The following is a 22053-nucleotide window of genomic DNA, read 5'->3' as shown; positions in this document are numbered from 1 at the left end:
TACAACTCTCTCTTCAGCCGCATTTTCTTGCTCTGCTGCCACTGGTCTGATGTGCCACCGTTCATTTGTTCATCAGTCATTTCCAAGCCCTTTGTGTATCTCAGAGCCTGTGTTAACTTTGGGATTATTGCAACAACAAAGGAAATACTCTGTTCTCAGGAATTTTTACTCAAGTGGGTGAAACATTAAAAAAGCCGGCCAATTGTGGGGAGATAGAGGATGCTAAGAGGACACGTGTGTTTGCTCCCTTCCCAACCAGTGAGGCTGGTCCCACGTCTTTCTATCTATCAGGTAGCTATGAGTTTTGGCACCGGGTCTCCCATCACACTTTGCCCAGGCATCATGATTGGCATATTCTTTTCCTCTCATTCATCACGTTACAGCATCGGCAGGAGCACTGTTTATTCAAGGATTTTCAATCCAGTGAAATGATTCCAATTCTTCTTTTAAAAAAAGCAAAATCAGGCAATTCTTTTTAGAAAAAATCAACTAGGAACAAAAAAAGGAAAGATTAATTTTTGAGAAACTTCTTACCCAGGTGAAACAGAGACGGTCCTCTGTTTCTGAAAAATGGCGTTTTCTGGCAGATAAATCATGCCTTAGTCTCCACCATTCATCAGCAGTGAGAACTGAACAATTTTTTTAAAAGGGGGAACTAATGTGATAAATTTGATAGAAGGAATCAAAGAAGGAGAAAAATGAGGCATTTTTATTTCCCTAAAAACGGGTGAGGTTTTAGGCATAAATACACAGGTGGGAAAGTCTGGGCAGGTGATACAACAGGGGAAAGGCCAATGATAAGGGCCACTCATGACAGTGGACTCTGCTTGTAGATTTTCCTGTCTTTTTATTTCGTCACATTTACCCTGTGCCAGCCACTGTTCTTGGAGCCACCCTACACAGTTAATATTATTATTCTTCCCATTTTCGAGATGAGTCTCTGAGAGTACACATTTCTTGCCAAGGTTACAAAGCTAGTGAGCGGCAGAGCCAGGACCTGGTCTGTGAGCCTCGGAAGCTTCAGTGTGCTCATATCAGTTTCCTTTTGCTGCTGTAACAAATTACCATAATTTTCGTGCCTTAAAACAACACAAAATATCTTACAGTTCTAAAGGTCAGACATCAAAAATGGGTCAACTCCTGGAAGCTTGAGGGGAGAATCTGCTTCCTTGCTCTGAAATCGAGCAGGACCCTACAGGACCTTCTAGGGGACAGACCTCTGTGTCCCCCGCCTCTTGTTTATAGAAAACCTTTAGCCTCCTAGGCCTTCCCCAAGTTCCCAAGAGCAAATTTAATCACAGAAATGAGAAAATGCAGAAACAAAGGAAAACAGTCAAGCAAGACAAAAGAATTGTAGTTTAGCCACAAAACAAGTCCAGACCTTTAGTTCCTCTTCAAGGGCTACAGATAATATCCTGAGCCATATCCTTGAGTTGGTTTGCAGATACTAAAAACCCCACAGGTGGAGGAAGTTAACTACATGATGACCACCAGCACGGAGACCCCAGACCAGTTAGAACCAGAAGGTTGATGACTGAAATTTCTGAAATACCTCCCAGTTACCTCACCACCAACCAATCAGAAGAACGTCCACGAGCTGATCAGGCAGCCTGCAACCCTCTCCCTCAGCTTGCTTTTAAAAACCCTTCCCCAAAAGCCAGGGGAGAGTTCAAGTCTTTTGAGCCTAAGCTGCCCATTCTCCATGCTGGGTGCCTTGCAATAAACACTGTACTTTCCTTCACCACAATCCAGTGTCAGTATATTGGCTTTGCTGTGCATGGGGCAAGTGGACCCAAGTTTGGTTTGGTAATCCACATTCCTTGCCTCATGGCCCATTCCTACATATTCAAGGCCAGCAATGGAGCATCTTGAAGTCTCTCTCTCTGTGACATCCACTCCAACATTACATCTCTTTCTCTGACTCTGACCCTCCTGCCTCCTGTTACCATGGCTGTTAGTCTTGAGCTCTAACCCTCCGCCTTGCTTGAGGGGATATAAGCTGCAGAGAAGTGTTATCCGTATTTTACAGGAGACCACCAGAAGAGAAAAACAAGAGCCCACCAGAACTGGTTCGAATCAGCAAGGGCCAAGATGGCAGAAGCCCCAACCTCCAGCAGACCGTGAACTTCATTATATGCTCACTGTAATACATTAGCAGCTAAATGACACCCGCCAGCACCGTGACTGTTGACAGTTGCCATGGCAACAGCCGGAGGAGGGCATACAAGGACTGAAAAGGGGTGTTGTTCCAGTACTGAGCATACCACACCCCTATTCTCAGAGAAGTCATGTACATTTCTCCCTCTCTTTATTCAATTCCCTCCCTTTTGCCTCGACCCTCCTATATATACGGTGTCTCAGACCAAGGCGGGTTGAGAAGTTGATTTTCGAACTAAGTCCCCGCTTCTCCATTCTCTAGCCATGGAATAAAGCTTGTGCTGTTTCAGCCTCAGCGTCAGTTTCGTCATTGGCTGTGCGAATCCGAACAGGAAAAGCACCTTCCCCACCAAGGCAGGGGGCTTCAGCCTGGCTAGGGCCTAAGTGGTGATCCATACGACCAACCTGGTAACACTGCCTCTTATAAGGACCCTGTGGTTACACTAGGCCCGCCTGGATAATCCAGGATCAGCTCCCCATCTCAAGATCCTTAATTTAGTTACCTCTGCAAAACCTGCTTTTGACAAGCAAGGTAACATAGTCACAGGTTCAGGAGATTCAGATGTGGCCATCTGGCCTCCTTTTCTTGGCAGGATAGTTTTGAGATCCCTCACGGTGCTGTATTTGGTGGTAGCTCATTCCTATTTTTGCTGAGGACTGTGTGTGTCTGCCCTAACTGATGCAACCACTCTACCAATGGACATTTTGCTCTGCTGGAAGTACTTCCCCAGCTACTCTGGAATTCAAATCAACATGTACTGGAAAAAGAAAGGGAGAAACCGAATATATGAATTTAAACAATCACGTTTTGGTAGAGCAAACACATTAGCCTCTAACCCGAAGTTGCAAGACAACATGTTGCTCTCTGTGGCACTGCAGGTAAATCACGCTGTGCGAGGCTTTGGCATCATTACCAGCTTTCTCTGACACACGACTTTCAAATGGCATCTGAAATTGGCAAATTAAGCTAGAAATATAATGTGGCAATAAAAATGAGACATTTTGATTTTCTAAGATACTGTTATTGAAGATGAATTATAATGCTAAGCTTTGGAGAGAAAGCCCTCATTCACATGAGCTGTACTAATTAATGTTTGTTTGATATCACAATCCCCTGGTCTCTTGCCCTTCCCAAGAAAAAATACTGTGCGAAATAAATTTATTTCTATGAAGAAACAGAATGTAACTTCATGAATCACTTTAAAAGAGGTGTTTTGCCTGATTGCTCTCTCCCACAGTGTCTCTGGAAGACAAATAAGTAAAACATTGAAAAAGAATAAGGGATGTAGGAAAAGCAAATTTTAAGGTCAGATTTTAAATTTCTAAGTGCTATGCTAGACAGGGCTAATACAGTTAACTTCAAACTGTAATGACAGCCTTTATTAACATTAAATCCAACACAGAAAAATAAACTTTCCTCACATGTTGACCACGTGCCAGGCACTCTTCCAAATATTGTAGGTCTATCAACTCCTTTAAGCTTCCCAGTGATCTTCGAAGCTCTGGCCTACTGCTATTATGATTCCCATTTTACAGATGTGAGAACAGAGAGGCTGAGCAACTTGCCTAAGGTCACACAGCAGAGCCACAAATTGAATTTAGGATCCTGACTCCCTAGGCTGTGTGCTCAGCCACTGTGCCATCACTGCTTCTCAATAAGTCTTCACAGAAAACATTCCCGCATGGCAATGAACAGTTTTAATTATAACAGGAAAAAGTATAGATGGAAAGAAGGAAAACAGTCACCCAGCATCCCACTTAGCTATTTTTCTGGTGACTTTTCTCTATGTGCCTACATATGTGCAAACAGCAAGAGAGATGAACACAAATGTGCATCAAAAGACCCAGTCAGAAAATTCTGTCTAAAGGACAAAAAAAGTCACCCAGAATCCCACTTTCATACCCCTTTAAAAACTGCATCGAAAATTATAATAACCTAGGGGAAAGAGCATGAGGATGATAAGCTGCCTTCCTCATTAAATGAGATAATCATTCCAAAGTGAGTTGCAGAGACCTGGGTTGTCAGTGAACGTAGGCAGAGTTTTTGACTTCAGAGGATTAACTTAAACCCTTTACAGATTCTCAAGCCGGTGCTGATGCAAGGCTGCAGGGTATGAGAGCTACGTGCAACCAACCTATGACTCACTCAAACCAGATTCTCTTTTCCCTTGTGTGTAGGTATCCACACAGCAATACACTGTCCCAGACTGTTACCCTATATTTCTGTTACTTATTTTCCTCTTTCCAGGAAGACTGCCTCTTCTATAAAAATAAATGTTGGGAGCAGGGAGGAAAGGAGGGAAGGAGGGAGAAAAAAAGGGAGGGAGGGGCAGAGAAAGAGAGAGACAAAGAGAGAGAAAGACTTTTTCAATTTTCAAGTTTGTTCCTATGCCCTTCCTACACACTCCTTGCCCTTGTGCCCCATATTAAATAGGGGCATAAAAACAACAACAAAAGTAATAATACAGATAAAATGATGATAAAGAAAACCATTTCTGTAGGGCATATTATATTCTCAGTGCCTCTCAATTTTTTGAGAACACCTACAGTTTGCAAATTATAAAAACAATATGATTCTCATTTCAAAGTCTGTGCATCTCAACAGCCAGCTTTACACTGTTCTCATCAAAGGCCGCTGCTGTCAGTACAATCCGTTTTGTGCACATCAAAGTAGAAGCTTGACTCACAAGGTTGAAAGGCAGGAAGAGACTTGTGACATGATCTCATCCTGTGGTTGCCAATCCTGGCTATGCGTCAGAATCTTCTAGAAAGCTTTCAACAGTTCAGATCCCCAGGCCTCAACCTTAGGGTAGTCTAGACAGAGGCTATGGGCTGGGACCTGGGCATCTAAGTTTTTAACAAGCAACCTGGGGGTATAATGTATTAAGAAATACAGGACTCCCCTGGATGTCCAGTGGTTAAGACTCTACGCTTCCACTGCAGGGGGCATGGGTTTGATCCCTAGTCGAGGAACTAAGATCCCACAAGCAGTGCAGCGTGGCCAAAAAATAAATTAAAAAATAAATCTATATTTGGCCTTCATCTCTGTTCCTGGCACAGAGCTCCTAAAACTTAACTTTAAGAGCCATGAAGAAGACTTTTATCATTCATAACAAGCCAGCCCCTTTTAACCACATCTGAGTTTATGTTATTGAGGTGACTTTGGAAAAGCCCCTAAGGATGGGGGCCCCGGTTGCCAGGGGAACAAGTCATGTGATTAGAGGGCTGGGACTTTCAGCCTCACCGCCCCCCATCTCCAGGGAGGGGAGAGTAGCTGGATATTGAGTTCCACCATCAATGGTCAATGATTTAATCAAGCATGCCTACATAATAAAGCCTCCACAAATGTCCCTAAAGAACAGGGTTCAGAGAGCTTCTGGGTTGGTGACCACGGGGAGGTGCTGGGAGGGTGGCTTGTCCAGAGAGGGCATGGAAGATCCACTGCCCCATCCACTGCCCCCAGGATCCCCTCCCCCATACCTTCCCCTACGCATCTCTTCCATCTGGCCATTGCTGAGTTGCATCCTCTTATAATGAACCGGTAATCTAATAAGTACGTTGTTTTCCTGTGTTCTGTGAGCAATTCTAGCAAATGACTGAATCTGAGGAGGAGATCGTGAGAACCTCTGATTTGTAGCCAAGTAGGAACAGAAGTTGTGGGTGACCTGGGGACTCCCCACTTGCCATTGGCAACTGAAGTGGGAGGTAGTCTTGTGGGAGTGAGCCCTTTACCTGTGGGAGCTGCTGCTAACTCTGGGTTGATGGTGTCAGAACCGAACTGAATTGTGGGACACCCAGCTGGTGTCACAGAATCACTTGTATGGAAAACCCACACATCTGGTGTCAGATGTGGTGTGGGTAGCAGAGCATAGCGAGGGGAAACAGAGAGCAGTTATTTTTCTTACACTAGGAAATTCTAAAGCCTCTGGAACCAATGCTATGATTCATCTCATTGTTCAGGAAATGAAGCTGAAGCCCAGAAACTTACATGTAAAGGACAGCAACCATAAGCCTCATATAATCATGATAGCTAATACATACATAGCACTCACTATGTGCCAGGCACTGAAAGATACACTTGTATTATATCTGATATCTGTGTTGTAGGTACTGTTATTATCCCACTTCACAGACAAGGAGGCTGAGGTTCAGAGAGGTTAATTAACTGGCTCAAGGTCACACAGCTGGTAGGTGGCAAAACCAGCAGTCTGATTCCAGAGTTCATACCCTCAACCACTGGGCTATACTGACTCATATAATTTATAGATATTCCTCACATCGTAGGACTCAGTCATTTTTGATGCTTTGAATTTATAGCCTTATACTCCAGAATGAAATCAAATTGGTAAGTTACATTGTCCAGTTTTAATACTGCCCTCTGTTGTCTTCTATATTTTACTTGTTTCTTTGGAATTCCTAAGTGCTGGGTAATATGTAAAATGCTTGGTGAATGATCTCCTTGAGTCCTCTCAGCAATTCTGTGAGCTAGGTGTTCTTATCCCCACTTTACAGATGAGAAAACCGAGGCTTAGAAAGCCAAACGACTTGCTCCAGGTCACACAGCTAGTAAGTTGCAGGACAGGGATTTTCACTTTGGTCTGTCGGACTCTGAAGAGGCCAGACTCTTAGTGTTTCTACTGTATTGCTTTTAATTCATTGCTGTAAAGCCTCGGCCTCTTCCAGGCATCATACATACTCAAGAGAGATGAGTACTGTTAAGAGTTGAATTACCGAGGAGCTTCCCTGGTGGCGCAGTGGTTGAGAATCCGCCTGCCAATGCAGGAGACACGGGTTTGAGCCCTGGTCCGGGTAGATCCCACATGCCATGAAGCAACTGGGCCCGTGTGCCACAACTGCTGAGCCTGCGCTCTGGAGCCCACGGGCCACAACTGCTGAGGCCCGTGAGCCTAGAGCCCGTGCTCTGCAACGGGAGAGGCCGCCGTGGTGAGAGGACTGCACACCACTGCCAAGAGTGGCCCCCACTCGCCTCAACTAGAGAAAAGCCCATGTGCAGCAACGAGGACCCAATGCAGCCAAAAATAAATTAAAATAAATAAATAATTAATTAACAACAACAAAAAAGAGTTGAATTGCCAAGAAGATGAAGTCCTAGCCCCCAGTTCCTATGACCTCATTTGGAAAGAGGGTCTTTACAGAGGACCAAGTTAAGATGAGGCCAGTGGGGGTGTGCCCAATCCCACAGGGCTGTGTCCTCATAAAAGGGGGAGGTTTGGACACAGAGCGGAGAAGGAAGATGCTATGAAGACACAGGGAGAGCACCACGTAGAAGCCAAGGAGTGCTTGAGGCCACCAGGAACCAGGGTACAGGCAGGGGAACAGATTCTTCCGCAAAATCTCAGAAGGCACCAACCCTGCCCACACCTTGATTTCCAACTTCTGGCCCCAACACGGTGAGACAATACATTTCTGTTGCTTAAGCCACCTGATTCGTGACACTGTGTTTGCAGCCCCAGGAACTAATACAAGTGTCTTCCACGTGAGTCTGTGGCTTCAACGCTTCCATCTTGTTTCACCATCAACAGGGATCAGCAGACCCTTCACCATCCCCCCAACCCCCAGGAGGAGCAGTCCCCATGTGACACTGACCTTCATGGTAGAGTTGAACAGAGTGGGTGGATACCATCACCGGCATCCCATTTTGACCACACTTGTCACCAGATGCCACCTGGAACAGAACATGTGGCAGTATTAGCCGAGTCTTTGGGGAAAGTCGGAAAAACTCAAGGCCACAAGGGTGCCTCACAAAATTCAAGTCTGCATTTCTAGGAACTACCCCGTTTTCTATCACGCCTCAGAGAAACTCTATAACCCGCTGCAAGGACTGGACTCCTGTGTTGATAAGAGCTTTGAATGGTCTCTACCTCCTTTCAATGAGTCCCACAAGCACGAGCAGGACAGACACCCTCGTACAGATGGGACACACAGGCAAACTGGGGTGCTGGTGTGACCAGGGAGGGGACAAGAACTTGACGTGCTGTGAGGTTAACCACACTCCAGGGTCCTGCACACAAGCACAGGCGTCTCTCGTCAAATACAGGAAGTTCGTTGTTGCTATTTTTCTGCTCCGTGTCCACTCCTTCCCCTGCACTGTTACAACCCCCTTCCGATTTTAGACCACTGCCCTGAATTTTTTTCTCTTCTGTTATTTACTGTAGACATTTAAAAAGATTATACATATATATGTATGCACAGATGTACATATATATACACACGCACATATACACATACTCTCACATGGAAAGGAAAAAAGGTTGCAAAAAAGAATGTATGTTATATAATGTCATTTTAGTAATAAAATAAATTATACCTCTAATAGTTGGCATTAACTGAATATTGATTATATGCTAAGTACTTTGCATATCGTGTCTTATTTTGCCAATACTATTAGTAGTATAATATATGTTAATAAGTGAAGAGAGAAAAAAACCTAAAAGACTAAATACTCACCTCCTGATGATGGGAAACTACTGGGGAGATGTGAAAGATGTTTCTTTTCTTTATATTTTTGTAACAGTTTTGCTTAAAAGAAACCTGTGTTGGGAGTTCCCTGGCAGTCCAGTGGTTAGGACTCGGTGCTTTCACTGCCAGGGCCCAGGTTCAATCCCTGGTCGGGGAATTAAGATCCCCCAAGCCACATGGTGTGGCCAAAAATAAATAAATAAAAATAAAAGAAGCCTGTGTTCCTGAATTTATCATTAACCCCACCAAGAAATCATAAAATTGAAATATCAAACTCATGAGATCATTTGGGTCTGAGGTCATAACAGGCATCCCTGGGGTAATACTTGGTGTGCAAATTGATTTACTTGGCTCACAGAAGTTTTGTTTGTTTTTTTTTTTTAAGTATTTTGGAATCAGTTGCCAATATTTAAAAAATCAGGAGGTTGCATTAACACCATTTTCCAGCTTCACATGAAAAATAAGTCTCTGGGAACGTGCTAAGGGTGAAGTTGGTCAGAACCAACTGTCTGCAAACGGGCTTCACCCTCCAGCTTTGCTCATTTTTGTCACTGCCTGGTCCTGGAGGCCAGAGGCTCCCAGACTCGGAATCATTTGGGGATCTTGGGAAACTACTGATGGCAGGGCCCCTACCCGGAGGTTGTGTTTTAGTTGGTCTCAGGTGGTGCTGGGCATCGGGCGTTTTCACCATTTCCCAGGGATTCTAATACGTGGTCAGGTGTGAGAACCTTCTCTGACTGCAGCCTTCTGTTCTGAGCAGGATTCCCTCTATGCTGTGATCAATATCAGTTCGTAGGTATTACCTCCTCCTACAATGATCTCCATGTCTAACTGGGCTCTAGATCTTAAACTGAGTTGATTGCAGAAGCACTGGTGGTGGACATTTAGCTTCTCTGCTGCCTGCTTGTAGATCTAAGGTCTAAGGAGAAGCATTTGGGTGTCCCTGGCCTCAGCCCTCCAGAGCAATCTTCTAAAGGAGGGATTCACAAACAAGAAGTTCTACACGTCGGCTGAACACGCAACAGCTGAGGAGCCTTGAAAATCCAGGTGCCGCCCTGGTTCCCACACACAGATTCTGATTTCATTGGTCTAGGGTACAATTCCAGCCTCACGATTTATGTTTAAGTTTCCCAGATGATTCTAATGTCCAGCCACGGCTGCAAACTGCTGATCAAAAACTGGGTTTCTCATCCTCAGCACTGCTGATACTTCGGGCTGGATCATTCTCTGCTGTGGGGCCGTCCTGTGCATTGCAGGGTGTCTAGTAGCATCCCTGGCTCTACCCACTAGATGCCAGTAGCACTACCCGAGTTGTGACAACCAAGAAACATCTCCAAACACTGCCAAGTGTCCCCTGGTGGGGAGGCAAAATCACCCACAGCTGAGAACCCCTGGTCTAAACCCACCTGGGAACAGAGATCAGATTGGCCCCAGGGGAACCAATCACCATGGAGACAGGTTTCATAGGCTCCCAGCCCTGCAATTTCTGACTCAGCAGGCCTTGAGCGGGGCCTAAGGGCCTGCACTCTTAACAAGCTCCTTGATGGGTTCTGGAGGTGTGAATACAACCGAACAACCCCTGGGAAAAGCAGCATCAATCACGCCTCTGTGATGAGCCCTGGGCAGGCTGTTTATTCTGCCGTTACCCACGACTCTCCCAACTAGTAGCTAATGACCCAGTGACCATAACTACACCACCTTGTGAGTGTCCGCTTCCGAGTCGTTCTCTTGGTCCTCGACTCTTTGGGGGACACTCATTTGGTTACCCATTGTTCCTGCAACAGAGAAAAAGAGAGACACAGAGAAAAATGAAAACCCAAGGCCAGCGGAAGTCTCACTCCTGCCTATAAAACTAAGGTGCAGAAACTGCCAAGGTATTGTGGGTATATTATCACAAGCCCCAGGTAGACCAATTGCTTGTGTTTATTTTGGGGAATGAGGGGAGATTTTGGGCTCATAAATTCAACAGAATTAAAGTCAAATGCAGCCCCAGTTTTCAATTACATTTCATTGCTGGGAGAATATTATCATCTCAAAAAGGATATTCCGTGTAGATAACATTTTCTTCTTTCTTAGCCAGTCACAACTATTATATCAAGGAGATTTTAGAATGAGGACAGTTAAAATAATACTTATAATTTGTAGTATTCTCTGACCCTCAAACTAAATTTAGTCCTGTTAAAACCTCTCATAGGACTGGCATTTTTTTTTCATAGCATTTAGCACTACGTGTAATTGTGTGTTTATTTGGCTATATTTTCATTCATTTATTGATTCAACAAATATATAGTGAGTGCCAGCTCTGTACCTTACGCTGTGCCACACACTAGAGTTACAGCTGTGAATTAAATGGATGAGGCCCCCGACTTCATGGAGCTGAAATCTGTTGGGTGGACAGACAATAAACAAATAGACAATAAATCCACAAATCAGGCCGTTTTCGATAGTTCAAGGCAGCATGATGCAGTGGTTATGAGCACAGACCGGGAGCAAGACAACCTGGGCTTGAACCCTCTCCCTGCCCCTCACTGCTGTGTGTCCTTGGATGAGTTGATTAGCCTCTCTGTGCCTTACAGGACTGCTACGAGGACACAATGAGTTAATGCTTGTAAAGCGGTTAGAATAATGTGTGGCTCTTAAGAAGCAATATATATGTTAATGTGTTATCAAAACACATAGGATTCAGTGCTATGAATAAAAAGGAAATTTGTAACGTAACAAGAGGGGGGCCACAGCAGAGGGCAAGAGGTGGCAGCACTGAATAGGATGGTTCTAGAATGAAGTAACAATTGATCTAGATTTGGAGGGCAAAACAGAGCATTTAACTTCTGTCTGCCTTCCCCAATAAACTGTAAGCACCACGAAGGCAGGGACTGTCTGTCTTTACCCACTGTTGTATCTCCTATTCTCAGCACTGCATTTGCATTGATCAGGTGCTAAATTATTACTTATTAGTTGAGTGGAGGGAATAATCATTCATAACAACCCCTCACCCGGCAGGCAGGCGCTGAACTAGACACTTACCCACATTATCACTAAACCTCTCAAGAGCCTTGTTAGAACAATAATGGTAATAGTTAACAATAATTTAGCATGTTCTCAGTTCCAAGCACTGTTTTCCAAGAGCGTTTCCTGTATCGTCTCATGTAGCCCTACACACCCGTGTGAAAGAGGTGTTGCCATCGTGTCCCTCTAGCTGAGAGGAAGCTGAGTCACAAGAGGTAAATTACTTTCCAAAGGTCAGCCTGTTAAAGATGGCAGAGACTTTGTAAAACAATTATACTCCAATAAAGATGAAAAAAAAAAAAGATGGCAGAGACTAGATTCAAACACTGGCTGCCTGTGCTCCCAACCACTGGAATGTTCCACATATTACTTTACAAGGGGAGGTAATAATATGTCCCACATATTATTACCTCCCCTTGTAAAGGAGGGAATTGAGTCTCCCAAACTCACCCAGGACACATCCAGAAAATGGCTGAGTGAGGATTTGACCCAGAGTATGTCTGGTTCCAGAAGTGGGACTCTTTCAGCCACTCCTAGCTTCCTTACTACCTAAAAGCTTTTCCACGCACACAAACGATTCCAGCGTAGCGTGCGTCTCCAAAGACCTGGCTGCTGGCTCATCTGCCCTGATGGCTCCCAGAATAACAGCCAGGGCTTTTGCTTTCTGGCTGAAAGCAGCCAGTGCATCTCCAAGGATTCCCATGGGCCTCTGGCCCATGGTATGAGTTTTTATGCCCTGGTAGTAGACTCAAGTAATCAGAAATTGGGGAGGCCAGAAAAGGGCTTTCTTGGGGGAACCTGGTAGATATCAGAATCTGGGGATTATATATGTTTACTAACTACAACATGTAATCAGGCTGAGCAGTGCTAAAACATACAGGACACTAGTTATGTTGCAATATTTTCTATTTATAAAATCCAAGATACACATACTTACAATAGGCCATCACTTCATCTATAAATGGGACTTTATGAATATAATATTGAATATTCAAGGCCAGGGTCAGGAAATGACAGCTGGGGGACAAATCCAGCCTGCCGCCTGTTTTAGTATGGCCAGTGAGCTAAGAATGGGTTTTACATTTATAAGTGGTTGGAGAAAAAATCAGAAGAATCATAGATTGTGACACATTAAAATTATATGAAATTCAAATTTTGGTATCCACAAATAAAATTTTATTGGAAGACGTCCATGCCCATTCATTTATGTATTATCTACGTACGTCTGCTTTCACGTACCGAGGCAGAGTTGAGTAGTTGCAACAGAGACCATATGGCCTGCAAAGCTTAAGATATTTACTGTCTGGCCCTTTCTACAAAGTTTATCACTTCTGCTCAAGATCACCCTGGGTAACATATACCCATTTTGCAAATAAGGAGATTGAAGCAGCTGGGAAGTTAAGTGTTGCCCAAATTGAGACTGACCAGGATTTGAACCCACTGTGTATAAAAATAATGACAACAACACTCTAACCATAGTAATGATAAGATAGTAATAATAATAATAACAAGAACAAATTTGGTGAGTGCTTACCATGTGCTGAGAAACTGTTCTAAGAGCTTTACTTGCTGTAAATGAATTCATTCCTTATAGCAAATCAACAAGGCAGTGGCATCATCATTCCAGTTTTACAGATGAGAAAACTGAGCTTTGTAGGTTAAATTCCTCGACCAAGGCCACTTGCAAAAATGGACACACACTAGATGACATCTCCATCATCCAGGTTTTATAAAATTAAAAATTATTTACCAACAGATTTACAAACTTTCAAAGTTCCTGTTATTCAATCTAAATTTAGTCCAATTTGGGGGCTACCTTCAATAAAAATATTTGAGGTTATGAAAAAATCTTTGGACTGGGAGAGGTGTCATGTGTGCAAGCAGGAGAGAAATTTTTTCAACCCACAGAGTTCGGGTTCAAGTTCGGGTTCCATTACCCCAATCATTGCACTTTTAAGGAGCCTCTTGGCAGATTCAAGGCCAAATGGACTCAGAAAAGGAAAATCCATTTGCACGTCTTTTGCAGGGACAACTTGGACTCAGATAACGTTGCTTTCCACCAGCAGTTACAACATATGTGTTGTGAAATTGCTCCTGCCCTTCCTTCAAATTTTGCGAGGAGCCGGATTTCCACGAGACAAAAACAGTTACTGCCACCTATTGGTCAATGTCAGTATCGGCAGAAATGAACATATTCAGCCTCCAGGGCAAGGTCAAAATGTCTGGGGAGGTCAAAGGAAACGGTTTTACATTTAGCAGTTAAACCTTCCGATAAAAGTTGGCAAGACAGTGGCAAGTCCTCTAGCCCCAAAGATAGTACAACTAATAAGACAATAATGATGATCACATCTGCCTTATGACGTGCCAACCCAGTGCTAAGAATTCTAGGCGGAGAGCACTGCAGCAGGATAAAAATGTGGGCTCTGGAGACAAACCACCAAGTTGAGAATCCCTGCTCGGCTACATACTGAATGAGTGACCCTGAGCCAGTGACTGAGCCTCACTGGGCCTCAGTTTCCTCTTCTGTAAAATGGGGATAATAAGGGCACACACTTAAGAGTTTCATGGGAGTTAAGGCGTTAATACGTGGAAGGTGCCCCGAACAGGGTCTGGCACGCAGTGAGTACCCTGAAGGTGTTCTTCATGATTAGAAGTATCACCATGATCATCACTGAGATGTTCAGTCATTTTCCCCCAGTTGTCTGATATGATCAACTAAAGAACTTTGCAGCACTTCTGATTCCCATGATCGTCTCACCAAAAAGTCAGGTTGGGGCCCTGGATCTGTATTTTTAGCAAATGCACACAGGTGATTCTCACGATCAGGCACATAAGGGGAAACACCGTGATGGGGAACATCAACCAGGTTGTCCCGGGAATGAGGGCATTCTGGGATGCAGGACTTTCCTGTTAAAGCTAGGAAAGTCCTGAGCAAACCAGGATAAGCTGATCACCCTGGAAGCCAGGTCGGGGACTCTGTGAGGCAAGGGCCCTTTTTATCCCCATTTAGCAGATGGTAAAACCGAGGCTCCAGGTGGTCCAGATGACAATTCCTGTCTGTGATGAAGTTTTCTCCAGTCTCCAACAAAGGAGAAACATAAATTAGATGACAAGTTTTTTCATCAAGAAAAACATATTCTTTGAAAGAGCTAGGTTTTATTTTGAAAAAAAAAAAGAAAGTTTGAAGGTGATGTCAAAATGCCCCTTCTTTGATGAACTGATGGTGTGAGTTGTTTTGTTCTTATGACCTTATCTGACATTAAACACACGCCTCCATATGGCAGAGGGGTTTGTTTTTGAAATTGGACTCATGTTTGAGGGCCCAGCATTTGGAGAACATGGGGTAAGTCTTTGGACGGGGCTCATTCAGATGAGAAAGTCCCTTTACTTCTCTGCTTCCCGACTGTGTCCTTGAGGCCAGTCTTCAAACTGGGTTACACATTAGAATCACCGTTGGAGATTTAAATGCGCGGGCCCGGGCCCCAGCCAGACCCATTCCATCAGACCCCCCGGGGTGGGGCCCCAGCATCGGAATATTTTCAAGATCTCTGGGTGACTTCCATGAGAGCTGAGGCCAAGAGGTGCTGTTCTGGATATTCTGGGGAAGTGAGCATCCCCCAGGCCAGGGACCCTTCCAGATGCCGACTACCCTGGTACCCAGAACCAGCTCGGGATTCTCAGATGGAGGAAGCGCATTGGCTTTCAGGTCCCACAAATCACAATCAGCCTGGGCATTTGAAAACATTCACAACCCTTTCAAAGCACTTCTTTTTTTTTTTTATTGGCTGCACCGCCCATGTGGCATGTGGGATCTTAGTTCCCCGACCAGGGATGGAACCTGCACCCCCTGCAATGGAAGTCTGGAGTCTTAACCACTGGACCACCAGGGAAGTCCCGCACTCCTTTTTGAGCCCTCTGTTTTGTCAGCCCGAAAACCAAAAGAAACCTCCTGGGTCTCTGGCTTTCCTTCCCTGAGAATAGGGGTGCAGGGCACACTTGCTCCTGGACAGCCTCACCTCCTGATTGGTTGTTGAGAAGTGAGGGGCACGTGCCCCGCGGGAGGAGGGTAGAAGGGCAGCCTGAGTGGGGAGCCATCACTCTCCTCCGTTTCTGGGCACCCCCTCTTCCCCATCATGAAAAAGAGCTCTGGAGTGACACATGCCTCTGTAAACCCCACGATTGTGAGGCTTTGGGCGAAGCACTGGGCCCTTTCAATGCATTTTTCTTGTGGAAAATGACAGTATTCGTAATGGTGACAACAATAAGCATGTTCTGAGTGTTTCCTATGTGCCGAGCACTTCTTCTTTTTTTTTTTTTTTCGGTATGCGGGCCTCTCATTGTCGTGGCCTCGCAGAGCACAGGCTCCGGACGCGCAGGCTCAGCGGCCATGGCTCATGGGTCCAGCCGCTCCGCGGCATGTGGGATCTTCCCGGACCGGGGCATGAACCCGTGTCCCCTGCATCGGCAGGCGGACTCTCAACCACTGCGCCACCAGGGAAGCCCCCGAGCACTTCTGATTTGTGTGTATTGACTTCCCTTGGCCCTTTTGCAACCGCTCTCTGGGTTAGATGCTATTTTCTCAATTTCCTTTTTTTTTAATTGAATGAAAGAGTCTTTAAATTCTACAGTGCTTTACAATTTTCAAAAGTTTCACACACATGGTTTCATATAATCCCATAATAACCGTTTCCCCTCACCACTATATTGCCCCTCCCCCATTCCCTCTCCCTACTGGTAACAATCCGTTTGTTCTCTATCCGTGTGAGTCTGCTTGTTTTTTTGTTTTAGTCACTAGTTTGTTGTATTTTTTAGATTCCACTTATAAGTGATATCATACAGTATTTGTCTTTCTCTGTCTGATTTATTTCACTTAGCAAAATGTTCTCCAAGTCCATCCATGTTGCTATAAATGGCAAAATTTCATTCTTTTTTATGACTGAGTAGTATTCCATTGTATATAAATATGTGTGTGTGTGTGTGTGTGTGTGTGTATCACAACTTCTTTATCCATTCATCTGTTGATGGACACTTAGGTTGCTTCCATGCCTTGGCAATTGTAAACAATGCTGCTATGAACATTGGAGGGCAGGTATCTTTTTGAATTAGCATTTTTGTCTTTTTTGATATTTTCTCATTTTTTTATGAGAAACTGAGGCACAGGAAGGTTGTGACACTTACCCAACAATCTTTATACATCACAGTAGTGTGTGGGAAAGGTTAAATGAGGTAGGCACGTAGCAGGCACAGAGCTAGTATATTAAATTATATAATGTCTGGTGCATTTGGTCCCACTTATCCAGGACTATATATTTACATTTTATATTTCAGATCTTGTCATATTTCTTGATGAGTTACATTATTATATTAAAATGTTCTCCTTAGGGGCTTCCCTGGTGGTGTAGTGGTTGAGAGTCCGCCTGCCAATGCAGGGGACACAGGTTCGTGCCCTGGTCTGGGAAGATCCCACAGACCGCGGAGCGGCTGGGTCTGTGAGCCATGGCCGCTGAGCCTGCACGTCTGGAGCCTGTGCTCCACAATGGGAGAGGCCACAACAGTGAGAGCCCCGCGTACCACAGGTTAAAAAAAAAAAAAAAAAAAGTTCTCCTTAGAAATATGCTTCTGTTTCTCACAATGATTCAAGAGCAGTGTTTCTCAAACTGGGGGCCCCCCAGGGGACATTTGGAAATGTCTGGAGACATTTTTGATGGTCATGACTCAAGATGGGAGGCTGCTACTGGCATTCAGTGGGGAGAGACCAGAGACGCTGCTAAACATCCTGCAATGCACAGGGCAGCACCACAACAGAGAGTGATCTGGCCCCAATGTCACTACGTGGAGGCTGAGCTGAAAAGAAAGCAGTTCATGCAGGGTTTAGCCCACTGGCTGGTGCACAGCAGTTGAGGAATAAAGATTAGCTACTATTATAAATGGTAAATAAAGTGTGCCATACTTTAGAAACAATAACACCTACTATTTCTACAGTGCCTTCTCTATGCTGGGTATTGCTCTGAATGCTTTTCTGTATTAACTCTCTGTATTAACTTTTCTGTATTAATTTTTTTTATGCTTTTCTGTATTACATCCTCCTAAGAACCTCATGAGGCAGATATTCTTTTGGTCCCCATTTTACAGATACAGAACCTAAGCCCAGGGACCCTAAATTTCTTGCCTAAGACCATGCTATGAACTGAATTACATTCCCCTCCAGATTCACATGTGGAAACCCTAGCCCAATGTGACTGTATTTAGAGATAGATTAGAGGAAGTTATAAGCGTGGGGCCCTAATCCTCTAGAATTAGCGTCCTTATAAGAGGAGACACCCAAGAGCTTGCTCTCTCTCTCCCACGTGACGACACAGCAAGAGGGCAGAGGTGTGAGGACTGCAAGACAGTAAGAGAACTTTCACCAAAATCAGAATTGGTTAGGATTTTGACCTTGGATTTCCCAGCCTCCAGAATTGTAAGAAAATAAATATGTGTTGTTTAAGCCACCCAGTCTATGGTATTTTTGTTATGCAGCCTGAGCTGACCAATACAGATGATCAGCTAGTAAGAAGAAACATCAGGACTTAACCCTTGGCAGCCTTGTTCCAGAGTTCAAACTCTTAACTTTCTTACCTTTACTGTCTCCTCTGCCATATAAGTTATGCTATATTTTATTTATTAATACAACATAGAATATTAAATATTTATTGCATATGTGTTTTTGCAGTGAGAAATTAAAATCATAACTAGTCAAGGAATGTAGCCAGATCTAAAGTGAGGAATAAAAAATTGAGAAGTCATCAATAATCTTTGGAAAGATTTAGCCCGAGGGCTTGGCAGTAGTCAGATGAGAAAATGTTAGTTTTTACTATTTATTTCTCATATTAAAGTTATGATCCCATTAGCTCTGTGGTCTGATCCACAAGTAAATTGGCCATTCTGGAAGTTTCCTTTGAATCCGTCCTCATTTACTCCAGTGATTTGTGTTCATGTGGCTTCATTTAATTTAATCAATTAATTAATTTTAAAGATTTTTAATTGAATAAATTTGATGTGTAACATTGTGTAAGTTTAAGGTGCAACACGTTACTTTGATACATTTATATATTGCAAGGTAACTGCCGATGTAGTGATATTTATCACATTACACAATTGTAAAGCAATATTATTTTCTATACTCATTATACTGTGTACTAGATCTCTATGGCTTATTTATGACTCGTTGCAAGTTTGTTCTCTTAGACACCTTCACTTTTATCCCCTCCTAGCCCTCCCACCACCGCCAGCACCTCCTCATTTTAGTTACAGCTTAACAGTATGCCGTCCTCCTGGGAACAGATCAAACACCAAATATGGTACAACCTGCCCTGCAGCTGCCTTACCAGCCGGCAGCTAAATGACTGTTAAATGAAAGGAGGAGGTCCTCGAATGGTGGAATGGCGACAGAATTAGTCACCAAGTAAACAGAAACACCTTTGATCAATGCAATGCAATGCAGGCCAACTGTGGCCCTTCTCACCACCCACTGAGGGCGGTGTCAACATGGCCAGGCTGGCACACCAGCAGAAGCCCTCTGCCCCCCAACTCCAAAGGCAGGGTCAAGATGAGTAAAGAGAACAGACCTGCTCTGCCAGGTCCCATAGTCCTGCATCTCCCCATGGTCCCCAGCACCGTGCTGGGAACATGGGCTGCAGTGTGCAGTGGTGCAGGCTGCCACCTGCACGAGGGAGCACATGAGGACTGAAATCCATCCGTCTCTGTGCTCCCCAAGTCCTGTGCCCTGCGCCCTGGCATGGGCCCATGTGGGCCCAGGGGAAGGGGCTTCTTTATCAAAATGGCGCTGAGTGTTTTAGGAACGCTTCGTAACTGATGTCCTGCTATTGGAACACTCCATTGTGTTTGCATCCATCTACGCCTTGTTGTTCCTAGAAGGGTCAGAGCTCAGTATCTTATTCTGAGCGTTGCATCAACCATTTTTAAGCTAATAAAGATAGCAGGTAACATTAACTGCGGGCTTACCATGGGCTGGGCAGGGCCAGGAGTAGGTGGGACAGGAGAGGCATCCGGGTGCAAAACGCAAGGAGGCTCCCCCTCAAGGTTGGGTAGGTGCAGATGGGCACCTAAGAGTGAGTGTCCCCGAATTTTGCCTCCAAGGTGCCTGGGGCCAGGCACTTTATTTACATTGTCTCCATTTTCTCTTTCAGCAGCCCACATTATTCCCCCATTACACAGATAAAGAAACTGAGGCTTAGTGACGCAAGCCCTTCATCCCTAGAAGATACGCTCCATGAGGGCAGGCACCTTGCTTTTCCTGCTTGCACAGAGCGAGCCCTCAATTCACCTTTGCTGATTAAATGGATAAAGGAGAGTAAAGTAATCCTGATCAGAAAGAAAGCTCTGGAGAGGCAGAGCTAAGGTTGAACCTGGTTCCACGTGACTCAGGCACTCAGATCCTTAACCACGTCCAGGCCCAGGTCTGGGCAGCAAAAGAAGCTGCTGACATGGTGACGCTCCTCAAATGTTTAACCCGCCAGCAGCTCGGGCAGGCCTGTGGGAGCCGAGAGCAGCCCTCCCAGGTCTTTTCCAACCCTCTCCCTGTGCAACCCCATCCCTGGGAACAAGCCAGGATGGGCTTTTCCAGGCCCATTACTCTCCTGAAGCACATGCCTTTTTCCTAAAAAGACAACCCTTCCCAAGTTTCAGAACCCTTTGGAAAAAACACCCACCATGATTTGGGACCCCTTAAATTGAAAACTACATTAGCACAGCCCTCGCTTGCCTTTCATTTAGGGAGAGAGGAAGGATCTATACACCCTAGGCATCTAGGGCAGTGCCATCGGCGCAGGCCATGAGGGTGGGGCCAGGTGCCCCCTGGTGTAAAGTTTAAGGGGCACCAGAAAACTCAGCCATCAAGATAGACGATATATTTCACCACAATATTTAAAAAACCAAAGTTAGTGCTGGGACTGATCCTATCTTTACTAAATATGTTGCTACTTTGTTCACAGTGGAGTTTTGGCATTGATCTTAAAATTTTAAACCATTGCCTTAAAATATAATTTATCTCGAAAACTGAGTTTTTTGGTGTCTCTTAAATTTTGCACCCAGGAGTGCCTCACTCCTCTCACTGAAGTTCTGGCCCTGATCGGATCCCAGTTTCACAACTTCCTTTCTGTGAGCTCTAGAAGGAGTTCCTACCCACGCCCTCCTCCAACCTCATTTTCCTAATTATCAGACGGCGATGATGATATAACAACAACAAAAATAACAGCTAACGTGTCAAGCGCACAGGTGTTCCCATGCGTTGGTCTCCTCAGCTCTCATGGCTGTCACTCTGATCTCGGTACTATGATAATGCCCATTTTATAGTTGAGGAAACTGAAGCCCAGAGAGTGAAGTCACCCGCCCCAGAGCAACCAGGCAGCCCAAGGTGGGACTGAGACTGGTCCCACCCTCTCGTCACCATGACTCTTCAAAGCAGGAAAACTTCTGAGGGCAATGCAAATTTCTGCAGTTGTGCTGCTGGGATTTGAATCAGCACCTACCTCAAGGGGGAGTCTTGAATGTTAAGTAGGACAATTTATGTGAACAGCAGGATTCACAAAAGGCACTCGGGGAGTCCTTCTCCCTGTCTCCTTTACTTCCTTAGACAATGGCCCTAGACACAGACTCAAAGTTGGCTTTACTATGGGGGATTCTTGTCCTGATGGTGGTCCCCAAATCACACAGAATACCCTTCCACCTGCTGACTTTCCCCCAAGTTTTACACTTGAAATGACGCTCCACTGTTCCATGCAAATAGGAGCTGTTTCTGTTGCTTTGAACTTGACACTGCCCACATTGCCATTTAATCTTTGTATCCTTTCAGGTAAGGCTATCTTTGGGTCCATTTCACAGATGGTGAAACTGAGGCTCTCACATACCCAACGCCACGCAGTGACTCAGCGGCAGAGCCGGGGTCAAGCGCAACCCTCTCTGACCCCTGGCTTCTACATTTCACTGCCTGCCACAAACAACAAACCCTCCAGTCACGCTTAAAGGATCTGGAAGCAATTACCTGCTGAGCCCCTGGTGGGAGTGTCTTCTGTCCTCTGGTGTCACCTGGAGCTGCTTTTACTTGGAGCGCTGTGTCTCCAGCTGGTGCTGCCCAGTGCCAGGCTGTCAACTGAGCCCGGCGGCTCCCTGCCCTTTGCTTCCTCGTCCGCAGCCTGCTGGCTGAATACACAGAGCAGGGCAAACACAAGTCTGGGTGGAGCCCTCCTCTCCCCGACTGCCCTATAGAAGCAGGTTCTCTTCCTGGATTCAGGGGCTGTCCTCACCTCTCCAATAAAACCCGAGTACCTGATTTCTTTTGTGCTAATGCTTCCCTGGCACCACAAGCATCCTGTCTGGTTGCCCTCACCGGCCGCAGCTGCTCGGGTTGAC

The 22053-nt window shown here is 45.0% G+C and overlaps 1 protein-coding gene across 1 annotated transcript in view; it reads right to left on the bottom strand.

The window, feature by feature from the left end:
* The window catches only part of BCAS1 (brain enriched myelin associated protein 1), a 115262-nt gene extending 93422 nt beyond the window's left edge, over positions 1–21840 (bottom strand). The window contains exons 1-3 of the mRNA XM_049700048.1: positions 21686–21840; positions 10336–10412; positions 7765–7843 (exon numbers count right to left, since the gene is read on the bottom strand). Of these exons, the coding sequence (XP_049556005.1) occupies positions 7765–7843; positions 10336–10407 (151 nt within the window). The 5' untranslated portion in view covers positions 10408–10412; positions 21686–21840. The remainder of the gene's footprint in view (positions 1–7764; positions 7844–10335; positions 10413–21685) is intronic.
* Positions 21841–22053: the final 213 nt, after the last annotated feature.

This window comes from Orcinus orca, chromosome 16 (genome assembly GCF_937001465.1).
Source record: "Orcinus orca chromosome 16, mOrcOrc1.1, whole genome shotgun sequence".
In the NCBI taxonomy this organism is placed as follows: domain Eukaryota; kingdom Metazoa; phylum Chordata; class Mammalia; order Artiodactyla; family Delphinidae; genus Orcinus; species Orcinus orca.
This window is presented reverse-complemented; position numbering and strand designations above follow the sequence as displayed.